General features: G+C 39.8%; 1 protein-coding gene across 3 annotated transcripts in view; it reads left to right on the top strand.

The window, feature by feature from the left end:
* The window catches only part of LOC128697282 (zinc finger protein 271-like), a 193,557-nt gene extending 175,833 nt beyond the window's left edge, over positions 1-17,724 (top strand). The window contains exons 1-3 of one of the 3 annotated variants that reach the window (XM_053788911.2): positions 4,506-4,641; positions 9,308-9,416; positions 12,610-17,724. In XM_053788911.2, coding sequence (XP_053644886.1) covers positions 13,565-15,160 — 1,596 coding nt within the window. In that variant the 5' untranslated portion in view covers positions 4,506-4,641; positions 9,308-9,416; positions 12,610-13,564 and the 3' untranslated portion in view covers positions 15,161-17,724. Of the gene's footprint in view, positions 1-4,505; positions 4,642-9,307; positions 9,417-12,609 lie in introns of those variants that run through there. The other 2 variants (XM_070094861.1, XM_053788913.2) reach the window with 2 other exon arrangements.
* The last annotated feature ends 2,473 nt before the right edge of the window (positions 17,725-20,197 follow it).

Here is a 20,197-nt window from a genome sequence, read left to right as displayed (position 1 = left end):
TAGATAATCATGTATCTCTCCCTCCTGCGTTCCAGGGAATACAGGTTTAGAAACCTCAAGCGCTCCCAGTAATTGAGGTGTTTTATCTCCGTTATGCGCGCCGTGAAAGTTCTCTGTACATTTTCTAGGTCGGCAATTTCACCTGCCTTGAAAGGTGCTGTTAGAGTGCAGCATTATTCCAGCCTAGATAGAACAAGTGACCTGAAGAGTGTCATCATGGGCTTGGCCTCCCTAGTTTTGAAGGTTCTCATTATCCATCCTGTCATCATTACTCTATAATTTGTTCATGATTGTAGCCATGTATAAACGTAAGTAACCATTCTACAGAATTCATTACCTTTGTAACTTGTGAGCTCATTACCTTTGTACCTAGTTCAGCTATCAAAACTTTGGGGGCCCAGTCCCTGGACCCATTACGTACCTCTGTAATCTGTAAATACCTTTGTAACTTGTCATGATTGTGACCAGACCTACCTGGAGTTCATTACCTTTGTAAATTGTGAGTTCATTACCTTTGTAAATTGTGAGTTCATTACCTCTGTAACTTGCTCAGCTATCAAAACTTTGGAGTCCAGTCCCTGGACCAATTATGTACCTCTGTAATCTTTTGACTACCGCCCACAGGATGGGTATGGGGTGCATAATAAACATATTAAAATAAACTGTTCCATTTGTCAGGAAATTGTAGATCCATCTACCAACTTTTCCCGTTATTCCTTTATACTTGTCGAAAGCTTTTGCAAAATCTGTGTATACTACATCTGTATTTTGTTTATCCTCTACAGCATCCAGGACCTTGTCATAGTGGTCCAGTAGCTGGGACAGGCAGGAGCGACCTGCTCTAAACCCATCTTGCTCTCGGTTGTGTAATTGATTGGTATCTAGGTGGTTGAATATCTTTCTTCTTAGAACCCTCTCAAAGATTTTTAGGATATGGGATGTTAGTGTTATCGGTCTGTAGTTCTTTGCAATCGCTTTACTGCCACCTTTGTGGAGTGGGGCTGTCTGTTGTTTTTAATGTGTGTGATGACCCCTGTGTCCATGCTCACTCTCCATAAAATGCTGAAGGCATGCGATAGGGGCTTCTTGCAATTCTTGATGAGCACGGAGTTCCACGAGTCTGGGCCTGGGGGGCAGAGTGCATGGGCATGTCATTAACTAATTGCCTCTTCAAAGTCTTGTGGCGTTAGAATTATTAATATCCGAGATTTTTGAGATGACCAAATTTTGGGTTTCGTTCATGAAGAATTCATTTGGATTGTCGACCCTTAGAGTGGGCAGTGGCTCGCTGAACACTGAGTCATATTGGGACTTTATTATCTCACTCATTTCTTGGCTATCATCTGTACATGTCCCATCCCGCCTAATCAGGGGCCCAATACTGGAAGTATGTATTTTTTTTTTCAATTTCCTTTATGGCTTTTAGTTCTTCCTGTGATTCTTGTCTCCTATAAGATTCCTTCAGCTTCAGTTTGATATTTGCAATTTCATTGACTAGTTCCTCCCTTCGTTTTTCGGATACATTGACCCCACTTAGCAGTTCTGTGGCTCTTTGCCTTCGTCTGTATAGGGAACGTCTCTCTTTAGTTTACATATTCTCTTTCTTTTTCTTAATGGAATGTGTCTTGAGCAGATCTCAAGAACCACAGAATTCATTTTTTTCAAGGCAAATGTTCAGATCCGTGTTGTTTAGGATATCTTCCCAGCTTGTTTCATTTAGGACATGGTTTACTTGATCCCATTATATGTTTTTGTTATTAAAACTGAATTTCATGAAGAGACTTTAATAACTGCTCACATTTTGCTGGTCCGGAGCCCTGTGCATACATGTCTGTACCTCTATTATGTTGTGATCTGAGCGTATTGTCTTTGATACAGTTATATTACGTATCAGATCGTCATGGTTAGTGAAGATGAGGTCCAACGTATTTTCTAATCTTGTAGGCTCTACTATTTGCTGGTTTAAGGTGAATTTGTTGCAGAGATTTAATAGTTCGTGTGTGTGGATTTTCATCTGAGCTGCCTCCCGGGGTGATCTCTGCTAAAACATTGCTGAACTCTTCCATTTTAGGTGTCTCAGGTTGAAATCTCTTAGTAGTAAGATGTCTGGGGAGGTTATGGAGAGGTAAATTTTAATTGTGTATTATTACAAAAGAGCTAATAAAAATATACTGTACTTAGAAAAAATTACTGTAGAGAGGTAGCCAAAAAAATATTACAATTAGTACAATTTATAATTGTACAATTTTAGGTATTTATTAATACTTTAAATTAATTTAGTGATCTAAGGTTAACTGGAATTTCTTGAGTGTACCTGGAGAGGGTTTCGGGGGTCAACGCTCCCGCGGCCCGGTCTGAAACCAGGCTTCGTGGTGGATCAGGGTCTGATCAACCAGGCTGTTACTGCTGGCCACACGCAAACTGACGTACGAACCACAGCCCGGCTGGTCAGGTACTGACTTTACGTGCCTGTCCAGCGCCTACTTGACAGCCAGGGATCTGTTGATAATCCCCCTTATGTATGCTGGGAGGCAGTTGAACAGTCTGGGGCCCCTGACACTTTTTGTGTTGTCTCTGTGTACTCGTGACGCCCCTGCTTGTCATTGGGGGAATGTTGCATCTCCTGCCGAGTCTTTTGCTTTCATGGGGCGTGATTTTCATGTGCAAATTTGTTACCAATCCCTTTAGGATTTTCCAAGTCTGTATTATCATGTATATTTCTCGCATGCACTCCAGGGAATACAAATCAAGGGACTTTAATCATTCCCAGTAATTTAGGTGCTTTATCATATTTGTGTGTGCCGTGAAAATTCTTTGTACACTCTCCAGGTCAGCAATTTCTCTTGCCTTGAAGAGGGGCAGTTAATATACAGCAATATTCCAGCCTAGAGAGAACAAGCGATTTGAAGAGAATCATCACTGGCTTGGAGTCCCTAGTTTTGAAAGTTCTCATTATCCATCCTATTATTCTTGTAGATGCGGTAGATACATTGTTGTGGTCTTTGAAGGTGAGGTCCTATGGCATTATCACTCCCAGGTCCTTCACATTGCTTTTTCGAGTAGTTTCCAGTAGCTTAATTGGCTCTAAGATTTCAGGCTAGGACATATTATATAAGCGATGCTATATGACCCTTGTAGGTGTAGCACTTCTTTTTTTTATATAATTATTATTATAACAGATGGGGAAGAAACCTAAGTAGTTTGATGAGTTGGTTTTGTTTGTTATAATTACGTTTGGGAGATGAAGTGATTTCTAATTATACCTCTAAATTGACTGGCAGACAGAGGACCTTCCGCTGGTTCGGGCAATGATTTTTAGATTTTGCGGCCTTTTATATGCATTGTATTTTTGCACAGGGTGAGGCAGACACGAGAGGTGTCAGAGAGTTTTGTGCTTTGTGTTGTGCCTGTGTGTTCTGTTGTAGCTGTCAAGGAGAAGTTTGAGAGAAGAGTTTAAATTGAAGTTTAATTTATATATAAATATATATATATATATATATATATATATATATATATATATATATATATATATATATATATATATATATATATATATATGCAATACAAGCCACGGGGGCGGAAATCTTTAGCTCAAGTGCTTCCACACTTCTCAGTGCGTTATCAGGAGCTGTGCAATGTTGCAAGGACAACAACAAGAGAAAAAGGGAAAGTTTTTTCAGAGTATGGTAGTGCGGTGGCACCAGCCAATATATAAACATGAAAATAGCTCATTACCACTCTCACTTGTTCATCTATCAAAACTTTGCGGCCCAGTCCCTGGACTCATTATATACCTCTATAATCCTTTGATTACTGCCCCCAGGATGGGTATGGAGTGCATGTTAGAGCTGTTAAACTACTGAACTCAGGTGAGAGTGTGGGCGTCCGGCTCTCCTGGGGCTTGGTGAGGGAGGTCCACCTGGTCCATTTGGGAACTATAGTTTCTGCTTCTGTTTACAAAGGGATTCATGATCCAGTTTTGGGCAGCATCTCTTCCACGTACACAAATAACCAGTGGAAATAAGTCACTTTGTCTGGCTTTTTGGGTTATCCTAGACAATTTACGCTATGTATGATAATTGTACTTGTGTTCCTGCGCCTAAATAAATTTGCACAAAGAAGAATGAAACTGACGACGTTTCGGTCAGACTTGAACCAATAACTAGTCCAAATGGGATCGAAACGTCGCCAGAGTTATTTGTGTGTCGTTCCAGTTACGGTATTGTAGATAACGCTCTCGTTTCACACAATGAGTGTCCGTGGTTCAAACCCTGCTCTGGTGGAAACATTGGGCGCTGATTCCTTACAGTTGTTGTCCCCTTAGGCCTACCGTCACCCAGCAAGTAAGTAGATACCTGGGTGTTAATCGACTGGTGTGGGTCGCATCCTGGGGGACAAAATTGAAGGACTCCAATGGTAATAAGACAGACAGTCCGGTGTTAGAAATCCGAGCAAAATCTTACCTGTACTTCGGGAGACTGAACTCAATAAGCCGTAAGCTGTCAGTGACCCTTACAAACCCAACAACAACAACAACATGAAGTGTTCATCTGTCTGTAAGGTTTCTGAGTGTGGCGAAACGTGCCAGTCAGTGAACACCGAAACACTGACTTACAGGAAGAACCACAGCTTCAGTTGTAGGTAGGTAGAGCACTGTTAGTGTTTATTAAACCCCATTAAAATTATAGGCTAGCAAAGCATTGTCTCTATTAAGATAAGATATAGTAGGGATTTTTAACCCGTGAGAGGGTTACCCATCCAGTCAGTGTGTCATCAAGGTTGGTATGTTTTATTTCCATTGTGGTCCTTCAATCTTCATCCCCAGGATGCAGCCCACACCAGTCGACTAACACCTTGTTGTTAGGTAAAATGACACAAGTGCAACTAATGTGACATATTATTGTGGCAACGTTTCGTTCTCCAGGAGCTTTGTCAAGCCAGCTTGATGAAGTTCGTGGAGAGCGAAACGTTGCCACAATAAAATGTCACATTAGTTGCACTTGTGTCCTTTTATCTAACATATTGTCGGTAATTCAACCAACATAAAAACATAACACCTAGTTACCTACTTACTGCTTACCTGGAGTTTACCTGGAGAGAGTTCCGGGGGTCAACACCCCCGCGGCCCGGTCTGTGACCAGGCCTCCTGGTGAATCAGAGCCTGATCAACCAGGCTGTTGCTGCTGGCTGCACGCAAACCAACGTACGAGCCACAGCCCGGCTGGTCAGGAACCGACTTTAGGTGCTTGTCCAGTGCCAGCTTGAAGACTGCCAGGGGTCTGTTGGTAATCCCCCTTATGTGTGCTGGGAGGCAGTTGAACAGTCTCGGGCCCCTGACACTTATTGTATGGTCTCTTAACGTGCTAGTGACACCCCTGCTTTTCATTGGGAGGATGTTGCATCGTCTGCCAAGTCTTTTGCTTTCGTAGTGAGTGATTTTCGTGTGCAAGTTCGGTACTAGTCCCTCTAGGATTTTCCAGGTGTATATAATCATGTATCTCTCCCACCTGCGTTCCAGGGAATACAGGTTTAGGAACCTCAAGCGCTCCCAGTAATTGAGGTGTTTTATCTCTGTTATGCGCACTGTGAAGGTTCTCTGTACATTTTCTAGGTCAGCAATTTCACCTGCCTTGAAAGGTGCTGTTAGTGTGCAGCAGTATTCCAGCCTAGATAGAACAAGTGACCTGAAGAGTGTCATCATGGGCTTGGCCTCCCTAGTTTTGAAGGTTCTCATTATCCATCCTGTCATTTTTCTAGCAGATGCGATTAATATAATGTTATGGTCCTTGAAGGTGAGATCCTTCGAAATGATTACTCCCAGGTCTTTGACGTTGGTGTTTCACTCTATTTTGTGGCCAGAATTTGTTTTGTACTCTGATGAAGATTTAATTTCCTCGTGTTTACCATATCTGAGTAATTGAAATTTCTCATCGTTGAACTTCATATTGTTTTCTGCAGCCCACTGAAAGATTTGGTTGATGTCCGCCTGGAGCCTTGCAGTGTCTGCAATGAAAGACACTGTCATGCAGATTCGGGTGTCATCTGCAAAGGAAGACACGGTGCTGTGGCTGACGTCCTTGTCTATGTCGGATATGAGGATGAGGAACAAGATGGGAGCGAGTACTGTGCCTTGTGGAACAGAGCTTTTCACCGTAGCTGCCTTGGACTTTACTCTGTTGACGACTACTCTCTGTGTTCTGTTAGTGAGGAAATTATAGATCCATCGACCGACTTTTTCCTGTTATTCCTTTACCACGCATTTTGTGCGCTATTACGCCATGGTCACACTTGTCGAAGGCTTTTGCAAAGTCTGTATATATTACATCTGGATTCTTTTTGTCTTCTAGTGCATTTAGGACCTTGTCGTAGTGATCCAATAGTTGAGACAGACAGGAGCGACCTGTTCTAAACCCATGTTGCCCTGGGTTATGTAACTGATGGGTTTCTAGATGGGTGGTGATCTTGCTTCTTAGGACCCTTTCAAAGATTTTTATGATATGGGATGTTAGTGCTATTGGTCTGTAGTTCTTTGCTGTTGCTTTACTGCCCCCTTTGTGGAGTGGGGCTATGTCTGTTGTTATTAGTAACTGTGGGACGACCCCCGTGTCCATGCTTCCTCTCCATAGGATGGAAAAGGCTCATGATAGGGGCTTCTTGCAGTTCTTGATGAACACGGAGTTCCATGAGTCTGGCCCTGGGGCAGAGTGCATGGGCATGTCATTTATCGCCTGTTCGAAGTCATTTGGCATCATGATAACATCGGATAGGCTTGTGTTAATCAAATTTTGTGGCTCTCATAAAAAATTCATTCTGATCTTCGACTCTCAGTCTGGTTAGCGGCTTGCTAAAAACTGAGTCGTATTGGGACTTGAGTAGCTCACTCATTTCCTTGCTGTCATCTGTGTAGGACCCATCTTGTTTAAGTAGGGGCCCAATACTGGACGTTGTTCTCGACTTTGATTTGGCATAGGAGAAGAAATACTTTGGGTTTCTTTCGATTTCATTTATGGCTTTTAGTTCTTCCCGCGATTCTTGACTCCTATAAGATTCCTTTAGCTTAAGTTCGATGCTTGCTATTTCTCTGACCAGTGTCTCCCTACGTATTTCAGATATATTGACCTCTTTTAGCCGCTCTGTTATTCTTTTCCGTCGCCTGTAAAGGGAGCGCCTGTCTCTATTTTACATCTACTCATCCTTTTTCTTAGAGGAATAAGCCTTGTGCATACATCGAGTGCCACCAAGTTAATCTGTTCTAGGCATAAGTTGGGGTCTGTGTTGCTTAGTATATCTTCCCAGCTTATATCGGTTAGGACTTGGTTTACTTGGTCCCACTTTATGTTTTTGTTATTGAAGTTGAATTTGGTGAATGCTCCCTCGTGACTAGTCTCATTATGTCGGTCTGGGGCTCCACGCATACATGTCTGAACCTCAATTATGTTGTGATCTGAGTATATTGTTTTTGATATGGTGACATTTCTTATCAGATCATCATTGTTAGTGAAGATGAGGACTAGTGTATTCTCCAGTCTAGTAGGCTCTATTATTTGCTGGTTTAAATTGAATTTTGTGCAGAGATTTAAAAGCTCGTGTGAGTGTGAGTTTTCATCAGAGCTGCCTCCTGGTGTTATTACTGCAACAATATTATTTGCTATATTCCTCCATTTTAGGTGTCTTAAGTTGAAATCCCCCAGGAGCAAGATGTTGGGTGCAGGAGCTGGAAGATTTTCCAGACAGTGGTCAATTTTTAACAGCTGTTCCTGGAATTGCTGGGATGTTGCATCCGGAGGCTTGTAGACTACCACAATGACTAGGTTTTGGTTCTCGACCTTTACTGCTAAAACTTCCACTACATCATTTGAGGCATTAAGCAGTTCTGTGCAAACAAGTGACTCTGCAATGTACGGGCCAACCCCTCCCCCCCCCTTTTTGCCTGTTCACTCTGTCACATCTGTATAGGTTGTAACCTGGGATCCATATTTCGTTGTCCAAGTGATCCTTTATGTGGGTCTCAGTGAAAGCCGCGAACATCGCCTTTGCCTCTGCAAGCAGTCCACGGATGAAAGGTATTTTGTTGTTTGTTGCTGGCTTTAGACCCTGTATATTTGCAAAGAAGAATGTCATCGGACTGGTGGCATTGTTGGTACTGGGGGGGAATTTTTTTTCCGGCATTAGTATCTGTATCTGTTGGTTTGCTAGGTGAACATGGGAAACAGGTGTTTGGAAATATGCCCAATATTTCCACCTGTGTCAGGGATCGAACCATGGACACTCAGTTTGTGAACTAAGTCCACTGCCAACTGAGCCACAGGACACCCCATTAACAGCTGTAGGTAGGTGGACCATTGTTTCACTATCCAGACCCCTCAAAATTAATATTGCTCTCAGCATCAAATTTAAAAAAAAAAAATTCTTTTGAAATGGCAGAGAATCTTTCTGAAGGTAATGACAAAAAAAGAACTAAATTTGATGGAAAACTCATGTAATTATATTAGCAGTCTCGGTGAAATTTACATAGGCAGTTTTGTGCAATTTGAGTCCTATTTTAGGCCATTTCCATTGCTCTTTTCAACTAAATTCTTAGCTATTTCCATAGTATGCTTTTCATTTTATCAGCTAAGCACAAGAAACCTTTTCATCAGTTACAACTACTCTATATAGTGCACACAAGTCGATAACTTGGCCATTTTCATACAAAATTAAAAAAATACCAATTTAAAAATAGTCCAAAATAAACAGTGTAGACATTCCAGGCACTAAAACAACATTTCGTTTGTTCATTAATTATACTCTCAGGCCTCTTCTATATTACACTTGGATTCTGTTTTGAAATCATAATCACACAAAAATAAAACATTTACTCTATTTCTTAGATATTAAAATATAACCAGGAATAATTGGTCATGGTTTATAGTGTTCTAGTAATTGAATCAGACCTAATAAAAAACTTATAAAACAGATCAGGGGTGTAGGGGGGCCTTACCCATCCTCAGGGAAATTGGCCAAAATAGAATATTTCCCATATTTTGATCCCAATTTCAAGCAACTTCCAGCCTGAAACCAACCAAAATCATATCAATTTCAGTAGTATGTCTTCCATTCTGTTAAATGATACCAAGAAATAGCCAATAAAACCATAAAAACTATCCTAGAAAACACCTCAAAATTGCTTTTTTAAACCCCACACAGTGTTAGTATTTTTGCTTTTACCTTTGTGCACTGCATGGGGCAGGTTTTTTTTTATTATACTGTGCACACTTGCTGCACAGGTCTATTCTCTCATATCTAGGGCAAAATTTTCTGCTTGCAGCTTATCTGAGTGAGTTGAGCTCATGACACAGAACTACATGAGGGACCCTGGCCTCAGTGATGTAGTTCTACCTGTCGGCATCTAAAAGGGTTAAACCCCATTAACAGTTGTAAGTAGATGGACCATTGTTTCTGTTTGTTCAACCCAATTAACAGTTGTATTAGGTTGAGCATTGTTTATGTTTAAATCCCATCAACAGCTGCAGGTGGGTGGAGCATTCTTTCTCATTATTGAAAATGAAAATGTTAATTTCCTTGCAAAGCTTACAATGTGTGGTTTACATATTATAAAATGTTAATTACTGTACAAAGAAGGCCACTAGCATGCCTAGGCATTTTGGGCAGACTAATCCTAATTCTTACTCTATATTGACACAGGTTATGGAGCAGTACATTTTAATATACATTATTACATACTGATATAAAAGCTAGGTAACTGAACTGATTAACATTAATTAGATTGATAATAGTGAGGTAGTACAAAGCATATAGCAGTATTAGAATTAGTAAATTAAGTAACAGGAATGGTTTTACCTTGGCATGATACACTGTTTCTATAAAAGCTCCTATATTGGGAAAGTATTTCAATCAAACTTAGGACTAACTTAAGATTTATTAGGTAATAACTGTATTAGGAATTTTATGTTTACAGTCATTTAGGTGAGTGTAAGTGTAAAATAGGGTGGAATTACAGATAATGAGAGTAAGTCTGTTTTGTTTTGGATGTGTTCACGATACAAAAAAGAGAATAGGTGGTTTTCACATAGCTGATGATGGAGTGTGTTAGGGAGATGAGATATTTTTTACGGTAATTTTGAAAATGGTGGTTGAGTCTGCGGTTCAAGAGTTTTCAGGCAGGGAGTTACAGATTTTAGGCCCTTTTTTTACCCCCAGAGGATGGCTCGAACAAGTAACCATTAGAAATTTTGTAGCATTCTGTTTTATAAATAACATACAGGGTGGCTCATGGCCTGGTAGGCAAAGCTCTCTCTTCATACACTGAGGGGTCCGGGATCGATTCTCAGCAAGGGCAGAAACATATAGCATGTTTCCTTACACCTGTTGTTCATGTTCACCCATCAGCAAAATGGGTACCCGAGTGTTAGTTGATTGGTGTGGGTTGCATCCTGGGACAAAATTGACCTACTTTGCCCAGATTGCTCTGTATAACAAGGGGCTTTCTATATAGTGGTATGTCACTGATGTCAGCTAGGCTTGTATGCCTTGTACATGTACTTGTAGAAAATAAAGTTGTTACAGCATTATGATATTGTTATCAATTGCACGGGAAAAATAGTTATTTGTTGTGAAATTTATTTATGTGATAATAGGTAAAATAATGATATCACTTGTTATATAAATTCTTTTATTTTAAATTGGATGTTTTATGCATTCAGTTTTATTTTAAACAAACAGTAGAGAAGCTTTATTTTGGCAAGTTTAATAACATAATGCAACCCAACTCATCCTGCCATATCCATCCTGACCCAGCCAAACCCAATACAACCCAGCCAAACCTAACACAATCCAGCCAAATGCAACACAACCCAGCCAAACCCAGCACAACCCAGCCAAACCCAGCACAACCCAGCCAAACCCAGCACAACCCAGCCAAACCCAACACAACCCAGCTAAACCCAACACTGCCTAGCCAAACACAACACAGCCCACTTCAACCTAACCCAATCTAACATAAAGCAACTATAAAACTGTTAGTTTAGGTTCGGTAACATAGGTTAGGTTATATTAAAATATACAGTGGAACCCCGGTTATAGGCCATAATCAATTCCAGAAGGTTGGCCTAAATCCGAAATGGCTTAAAACCGAATCAGTATTTCCCATAAGAAATACATGTAATGTAAATACAATTAACCCTTTCCAGACACCCAAAAATATTAAGAAAAAATACTTTTTTAAAGATTAACTATAGTTTTACATACAAAAAACAATGAGAGCTAAATAAAATAAATAAATGAACATTTAAATCACTATTAGATACCTTTTATTGAAGACTTTTTGGCTTAGGGAAGACAGGGAGGTGGAGAGAGGGAGGACTGATTAGTGTTGGGAAGGGGAATCCCCCTCCATAAGGACTTCAGGTATCAAAGCCCTCTCTGGGGTTACTTCACTTCATGCATGCCTGCTACACTCCCTGCTACACCCTGCCTCCCTACTACAGTCCCTGCCTGCTTGCTACACTGCCTGCTACACGCCATCCCTCTATGCTGCACTCCCTGCCTGCCTGCTACACTCCCTGCCTGCCTGCTACACTCCTTGCCTGCCTGCTACACTCCCTGCCTCCCTTCCACACTCCATTTACCTGCTACACTTCCTGCCTCCCTGCTACACTCCCTCCCTCCATGCTACTCTCCCTTTTGCAACATTAGCTTCCTTGATTTCTACTTTCTTTGCCAGGATGGAAGTGATTGTTGATTTGGATTTCCCATACATCCTGGCAAGTTCTAGCACTCAAACACCACTCTCATACTTTTCACCAACTTCTTTCTTAAATTCCATCATGTTTCTCACTTTCTTTACCAAAGAAACTTACTAGGAACTTTCTTTGAGCCTATGGTTGCTTATTTTGCAGTTGCAATCAACAAAAATACACCAGAAACAGTGGATGAAGCCGCGAAGTATTCCTAATCCAACGAGAGAGAGAGACACAGACTATGTGTGATACATGTGAGGAGGAGCGTCTCCGGTTGGTGGTGATGTGTCTCATACGGCCTGTACCGAAAGCATGGCCAATATCCGGAGCAAAATTTCACTGATAAGAGTGCTCAATTTCCGAATTGGCCAATATCCGCAACGGCCTGTAAATGGGGTTCCACTGTATAGATATATATTCACATAATCACAAAAATATACTCTATCTCCACTGCATGGCACACTTATTACCAGAGAATTTACATAAAAAGAAACTCATTCAAAAATTAAGTTCATATTAACTAAAATTTTAGAAAAATAATATGACAAACAGATTATGTATTGAAGATGGGACACCATGAGCATAGTGAAAATTAACATCAGTGTGCATGTTCAAAAAGACTTTTTAGACATTTTTTCCATATGACTATGTCACTAATGATGCTCTTTATAATGCCACTGTTTCCCTGAGTGTCATATGACAATTTAGTCAATAAAATATACATACTAAGAAATGCAAAGCTCTTCATGTGTCGTAATATTCTCTACGTAGACTCTTCCCACTTTCTTGATGATGGAAAGTCACTTGCCACTGAAGATGAAAGTGGAATAAGGTAACCAAATATGTGACAGAACTCTACACTATTTTCCAGACCCAGCATCCTCACTGAGTACCAGCACCTCAACCATGCTCCAGACCCAGCAGCCTCACCAAGTACCAGCACCACCACCACACTCCAGACCCAGCATCCTCACTGAGTACCAGCACCTCCACCATGCTTCAGACCCAGCAGCCTTACTGAGTACCAGTGCCTCTACCACACTCCTGACCCAGCAGCCTCACTGAGTACCAGTGCCTCTACCACACTCCTGACCCAGCAGCCTTACTGAGTACCAGTGCCTCTACCACACTCCTGACCCAGCAGCCTCACTGAGTACCAGTGCCTCCACCACACTCCAGACCCAGCATCCTCAATGAGTACCAGCACCTCCACCACACTCCTGACCCAGCAGCCTCATTGAGTACCAGCACCACCACACTGTCAGGTCCTCCACTGAAGTATCTCAGTCACTTCATTAACTACTGTAGGTGTAAATTGTTCCTTGTCATGTGATTTCTTTATAAAAAGATTTTCTTCCACTTGATGTTGTTCAGTGGCATTTCTTGTGCACTCATCATAATCCTTACTTTTGTGCAGTTGAGTAAAATTGTTTGTTTTATAATTTGAAAATAAGCTGTAGAAACAAGCTTGGTTCAAGTGTAAACATTACTGTCTTCAGTTTTTAATAGGAAATTCCAAAAATCATTTTTCTTATTCAAAGGCAAAACAAAATTTGCATTGCTAGTGTGGAATAAAAACAGAACTTTCATACCAGAAAGAAACTATACAAATATTAATTTTTCAAGCCTTTACTCATAAGTCTGTTTCAGTAAAATCACTTCTCAGATAACTCAGTTCTGGTAGTAAATGTGAGGAAATAATTCATGTTCCAATACCTTGAAAAAGAAAGCAGTTATAGTAAAACACATGAAAGTTTATAGGAAAGTGTTGAATGTATCAAGAGTTTTCATTTAAGAAGAAGAATCAGATTATATAGTCATTCTCAATGGCTCGTCAACTTTTTGACATCACTTGTAGTAAAACTTACAGGTGCTCACAGGAGGAACTGCAGTGGTGTTCAGAACCTCTGAAAGACTCTTTAGACAATTCATCTCTCATAAAACACATGAGAGTTCATACAGATGTCACACCATATCATTGTCTTGAATGTCTTAAAAACTTTAAATTTAAAGCATCGCTAGTAAAACATACGAGAATTCACAGGGGAGAGAAGCTACATCAGTGTTCACAATGTCTAAAAGAATTTTCAGAGCGATCATCACTAGTAAAACATACAAGAGTTCATACAAAAGAGAAACCATATCATTGTTCAGAATGTCTAAAACAGTTTTCCCAGGGATCAAATCTATTAAAGCACATGAGAGTTCATACAGGAGAGAAACCCTATCATTGTTCACAATGCTTAAAAGACTTTTCATTTAAATCCTCTCTAATAAAACATACAAGAATTCATACTGGAGAGAAACCATATCAGTGTTCAAAATGTCAAAAAGAATTTTCAGAGAAGTCATCACTCGTAAAACATAATAGGGTTCACACAGGGGAGAAACCATTTCAGTGCTCAGAATGCTTGAAATACTTCAGAGAACAATCTTCTTTAGCGAGACACAAGAGAACTCATACAGGAGATAAGTTGCATCGGTGTTCGCGTTGTTTAAAAGAATTTTCCAACAAATCACAGCTTGTATTGCACAAGAGAATTCATACAGGAGAGAAACCATATCAGTGTTCAGAATGCCTAAAAGTCTTTTCATACAAATCATTTTTGGTAAAACATGAGAAGGTTCATGGAGATGAGAGAGCACATAGGTGTTCAGAATGCAAAAAAGAATTTTTCAGTAAATCAGATCTAGCAAAACACATGAGAGTTCATACAGGGGAGAAGCCATATAAGTGTTCAAAATGTCTGAAAGGCTTTTCACAAAATTCTAATCTAGTAAAACACATGAGAACTCATATGCAAGAGAAACTATATCGCTGTTCAGAATGTCTGAAAGGCTTTTCAGAGAAGTCATCTCTAGAAAAACATATGAGAGTTCATATTGTAAAGAAACCATATCAGTGTTTAGAATGTCTTAAAGACTTTTTGAAAAAATCAGAGCTAGTAATTCATGAGAGAGTTCATACAGGAGAGAAACCATATAAATGTTCAGAATGTGTAAAATGCTTTTTAAAGAAATCATATTTAGTAAAACATATGAGAGTGCATACAGGGGAGAAACCATATCAGTGTTCAGAATGTCTAAAAGTCTTTTCTCAAAATTCCAATCTAATAAAGCATATGCGACTTCATACAGGAGAGAAACGATATCAGTGTTCAGAGTGTCAAAAGTATTTTTTAAATAAAGCAGATCTAATAAAACATACAAGAGTTCATACAGGAGAGAAGCCATATCGGTGTTCAGAATGTCTGAAAGATTTTTCGCACAATTCGAATCTAGTGAAGCATATGAGAGCTCATAGAGGAGAAAAACCATATCAGTGTTCACTGTGTGGGAAAGACTTCTTAAGGAAATCACATCTAATTAATCATATGGAAGTTCACTTGGACAGAAGCCGTATAATTGATAACAGTGTCTAGAAAAAATCTAGTAAAGCTTGTAGTTCCTATGAGAGATAACCTGTACATATTTTCTATTGATTGTGGGTATGGCAAAGCAATGTTACCAACTCACTACAGCAACTGATGAAGTTTTCAAAAATTGATTAATTACAGTAGCCAACAAAATTCAACTTTTTATCCAGTACAGAAACAAAATAGGTTGTTTTAAGCTAATTTTGATGCACTGATCATGAAACAGAGCTTGTTTAGTCTGTCATATAAGTTTTTTTTTAATCTTATGATTATTAGTTTGGCTATTTAAGGCTGAAGAACCACATGTTATATGTTACCTAACAATCATATGTATTACATTATACATAGATATTAAGTATAGTTATGCAGTGATAAAAGCTAGTTTCTCTAATGTAAATTTGTTATATACAGTATATGCATAAGAAAGGTAATACATTTCCAGTCATACAAAGGTATGTACTGTACATCACTGTTTGGAGGCTTTATCACTTGTGTTGAGTGAGGTTCTCCTGCACCAGTGTCCAGCAGTAGTCTGCCATCAAACTTTGTCAGGTTTCCCTGATATCTCTCCTCCATGATGGCTTTGTCTTGGTCCAATCTTTCACTATAGGGTTTTATTTCACAGAAACTTGACATTTGAAGCAAAACCAAGTTCACTTTTGAGTCAGCATCCCAAAATTAGTTAGGAAACATATGTGGAATCAAGCCATTGTCAGCCAGTGGTATTTCAGTCATTGCTGTATACCTGGTGTTAAAGGTCCATATTTGGCTAAATATTTGTAAACCTGTTTGATTTTTTTTGAGAAATAGTTTAAATTTGATTAAACACTCACAATGCCTTGTTGGTGAGTCACTCAGGAATCTGTCATTGCTGTCATCAGTGGGTCCTCTGCCACAACTATTTATGTATTCCTATTCTAGTTTTCATAGATGCATTTGTTTTAAAATGAGTTATTATACACAACATTCCAAATATGAATTTTAGTCTGGATGAATTTTAGCTTGTTAACGCTCTCGCTTCACACTGTGAGGGCCTTGGTTCGATTCCCAGCCAGAGTAGAAACATTGGACGTGTTTCTTTCCACCTGTTGTCTATGTTCCCCATCAGTAAAATGGGTACCTGGGTGTTAGTCGACTGGTGTGGGTCGCATCCTGGGACACTGACCTAAGGAGGCCTGGTCACAGACCGGGCCGCGGGGGCGTTGACCCCCGGAACTCTCTCCAGATAAACTCTCCAGATTGAGGTTTCTCTTTCCCACTACATTGTCAAATGTTTTAATGTTAAAAACACATGACTTAACCTGAGCTTGGTTTCCTTGTCACCTTTCTTCTGACACTAACCTTGCCATTCTTCTGGTACTCGCCTCACCATTCTTCTGGCACTCACCTCGCCATTCTTCTGGCACTCACCTTGCCATTCTTCTGGAACTTGCCTTGCCATTCTTCTGGCACTCACCTTGCCATTCTTCTGGCACTCACCTTGCCATTCTTCTGGCACTCACCTTGCCATTCTTCTGGCATTCACCTTGCCACATCTTTCTTCAGGCTTTTTCCATTTTTCTCTCTCAGATATAACTTGATATTATTCAAGATGGACTGAAACATTCTCTTAAGTTTTCTCTCCAAATTGTGGATTTGTTGTGAATTGTGATGCTTCTTCCACAGGCTTTATCCTCCTCTTCCATGGATCAAACCTGAATAACTCACATTTCCCAGGTGCTGTATAACTCCTACTGCTTTACTGCTCTCTTCCTCATGGTTAAAATGAAAATTCTTTCGAAGTGGCCATGCTTAATGCCTGTTCCTTAAAAACTTATGATTCCTCTCTCTTGATTGACAGCTTATGGACAAGTAACATTGCATTTGATACCATTGAGACTTATTACTAATAAGGGCTATTTCAGCATATGCACCATTATTTGGGATCATAAAGACCCCTGACTGGGGTGGGAGCATGCAACAAACAGTGGATATAAGAACATAAGAACATAAGAACGAAGGAACACTGCAGAAGGCCTACTGGCCCATGCGAGGCAGGTCCAAGTCCCTACCGGCCTAAGCCAATGCACCCAACCTAGTCAGGTCAGGTCACATTGACTTAAGGGAGGAACACGGCAACCGACCTGTTAGCACAAGCTATCAGGTCCAACTCACACCCACCCACATCTACTCATGTATTTATCCAACCTATTTTTAAAGCTACACAACGTTCTGGCCTCTATAACGGTACTTGGGAGTTTGTTCCACTCATCCACAACTCTATTACCAAACCAGTACTTTCCTATATCCCTCCTGAATCTGAATTTTTCCAACTTAAAACCATTGCTGCGAGTCCTGTCTAGGCTAGATACTTTCAGCACACTATCTACATCCCCTTTATTTATTCCTGTCTTCCACTTATAAACCTCAATCATATCCCCCCTAATTCTACGTCTTTCTAGAGAGTGCAGTTTCAGGGCCCTTAGTCTATCCTCATAGGGAAGGTTTCTGATACATGGGATCATCTTTGTTATCCTCCTTTGTACATTTTCCAGAGAATTTATATCCATTCTGTAATACGGTGACCAAAACTGTGCAGCATAATCTAAATGAGGCCTAACCAAGGATGTATAGAGTTGAAGAACAACCTGAGGACTCCTATTATTTATGCTTCTTGATATGAAGCCAAGGATTCTATTAGCTTTATTGCGAACACTTATGCACTGTTGTCTTGGTTTCAGATTACTGCTAACCAGAACTCCTAAATCTTTTTCGCAATCCGTAATATTAAGATCTACATTATTTAGTTTATATGTGGCATGGTTATTGTCCTGTCCAACATTTAGAACTTTGCATTTGTCTATATTAAACTGCATCTGCCACTTCTCCGACCACTGCATCAGTCTATTCAAATCTTCCTGGAGTGCTCGAATGTCCTCGTCAGAATGAATTCGACGGCCTATTTTGGTGTCATCGGCAAACTTGCCGATGTCGCTCTTTATGCCCTCATCTATGTCGTTTATGTAGATTGTGAACAGCAGGGGGCCCAACACTGACCCCTGTGGAACACCGCTCGTGACGCTTCCCCACTCTGATTTCTCCCCATTTATGCAAACTCTCTGCTGCCTATTTGTCAACCATGCCTCTATCCAGGAAAAAATTTCTCCTCCTATTCCATGTGCTTTAATTTTCCTCAATAGTCTCTGATGTGGGACCCTGTCAAAAGCCTTACTGAAGTCCATATACACAATATCATATTCATTACCATGATCTACCTCCTCAAATACCTTAGTGAAAAAAGTTAATAAATTCGTAAGGCAGGAACGCCCCTTTGTAAAACCATGCTGAGATTCGTTGATTAATTTATGCTTTTCAAGGTGGCTACGAACTGCCTCGGCAATTATTGATTCCATAAATTTTCCCACTATGGAGGTTAGGCTTATTGGTCTATAGTTCGAAGCTAAGGACCTGTCACCTGTTTTGAAAATAGGTATCACATTTGCCATTTTCCACTTATCTGGCACCATGCCAGTTTGTAGTGATATGTTGAAAAGATTAGCCAAAGGTGTGCTAAGCTCCTCTTTACATTCCTTTAGAACCCTTGCATACAGTTCATCAGGGCCTGGGGATTTGTTAGGTTTTAATTTATCTATTTGCCTAAGGACCATGTCACTTGTGACCCTAATAGTGCACAGTTTATTATCGTCCTGTTCTACATAATTTATCATTACTGGAATATCGCTGGTATCCTCCTGTGTAAAAACTGAGAGGATCAAGCCTCCACCATTCCTTGTGCAGAATAACTCACACAAGTTTAGGGCTTAATCAAGGGCAATGCAGGTTGCCTTTATTTAACTTGTTTAACTACAGAGGTTTTGCAAATTGTACCAAGTCTTTAAATTTTGTTATATTTTTAGCATTTGACTTGTAGTTTGCACCAGTATATTTCTATTTTTGGGTGAACAGGACTTTTGAGAGATTCATGTCATTTCTTGACAAATAACATGGAGAGACTTGTTTATTTGAGGCACTTGGCCTGATAATAATAATATATCTTTAGTACTACAAGTACATGTACAAGATATACAGGCCTAGCTGACATCAATGACATACTACTGTACTACAGTATATAGAAAGCCACTTGTTATGCAGAGCATTTTGGGCAAATTAAGTCAGTTTTTTCCCAAGATGCGACCCACACCAGTCGACTAACACTCAGGTACTCATTTTACTGATGGGGAACATAGACAACTGGTGTAAAGAAACACGCTTAGTGTTTCTACCCTCTCTGGGAATCGAACCCGGACCCTCGTCGTGTGAAGCAAGAGCTTTAGCCACCAGGACACGGAGCCTGATGTTGATGATACTACAGTGTCTACAAACTTGAGTGCTTTTAACATTAATAAATAGCCTGCTATAGTAAAATCTACACCACACACCTCCAGGAGAATTTTTATATCACATTCATCTGCATTCTCTGTTCATTCATGGTTATGTGTCATTTGCCTTGATGTGCTGGTAAAAAGATCTTGATCTAAGTATGTAATTAGAGCTACCCTCCATTCTTTAGATTTAACCGGGTTACCTCCTATTTCTTAGCTGCTGTGTGAACCTTACAGGTTTAACTCCTCCTCATGAATATAATAAAAATAATTTCATTTATCACTGCCTTATCTGAAAAAAGATCATAACACCATTATACTTTTAGTTAGCTACTGACACCAGAAAAAATATATTAATTTAATTCTGAAAGTGAGCAAACTTATATTCATACAATTAGCTGATATTCATAGCATATACATTTGTTGGTAGACTGCTTCTATTGTTTAAGACAAAACATGTCAGTTGTTTGTTTTCAGGCTTCTGATACATACCAGCTTAGATATGAGTATGTATTTTCACTGTTGTCTGTAATACAATACTGATGTTACAACTTAACCATAGATACCATAATTGTGATATGATAAATAATTGCCCAAGATTGTGATCAACATTTTGCAGCTCAGCTTTTTTGGCCTTTTTATTCTCAAATTCACTCTTTCAACACATCATCCATCTCCCACC

Source organism: Cherax quadricarinatus, chromosome 48, assembly GCF_038502225.1.
Source record: "Cherax quadricarinatus isolate ZL_2023a chromosome 48, ASM3850222v1, whole genome shotgun sequence".
Lineage (NCBI taxonomy): Eukaryota > Metazoa > Arthropoda > Malacostraca > Decapoda > Parastacidae > Cherax > Cherax quadricarinatus.
This window is presented reverse-complemented; position numbering and strand designations above follow the sequence as displayed.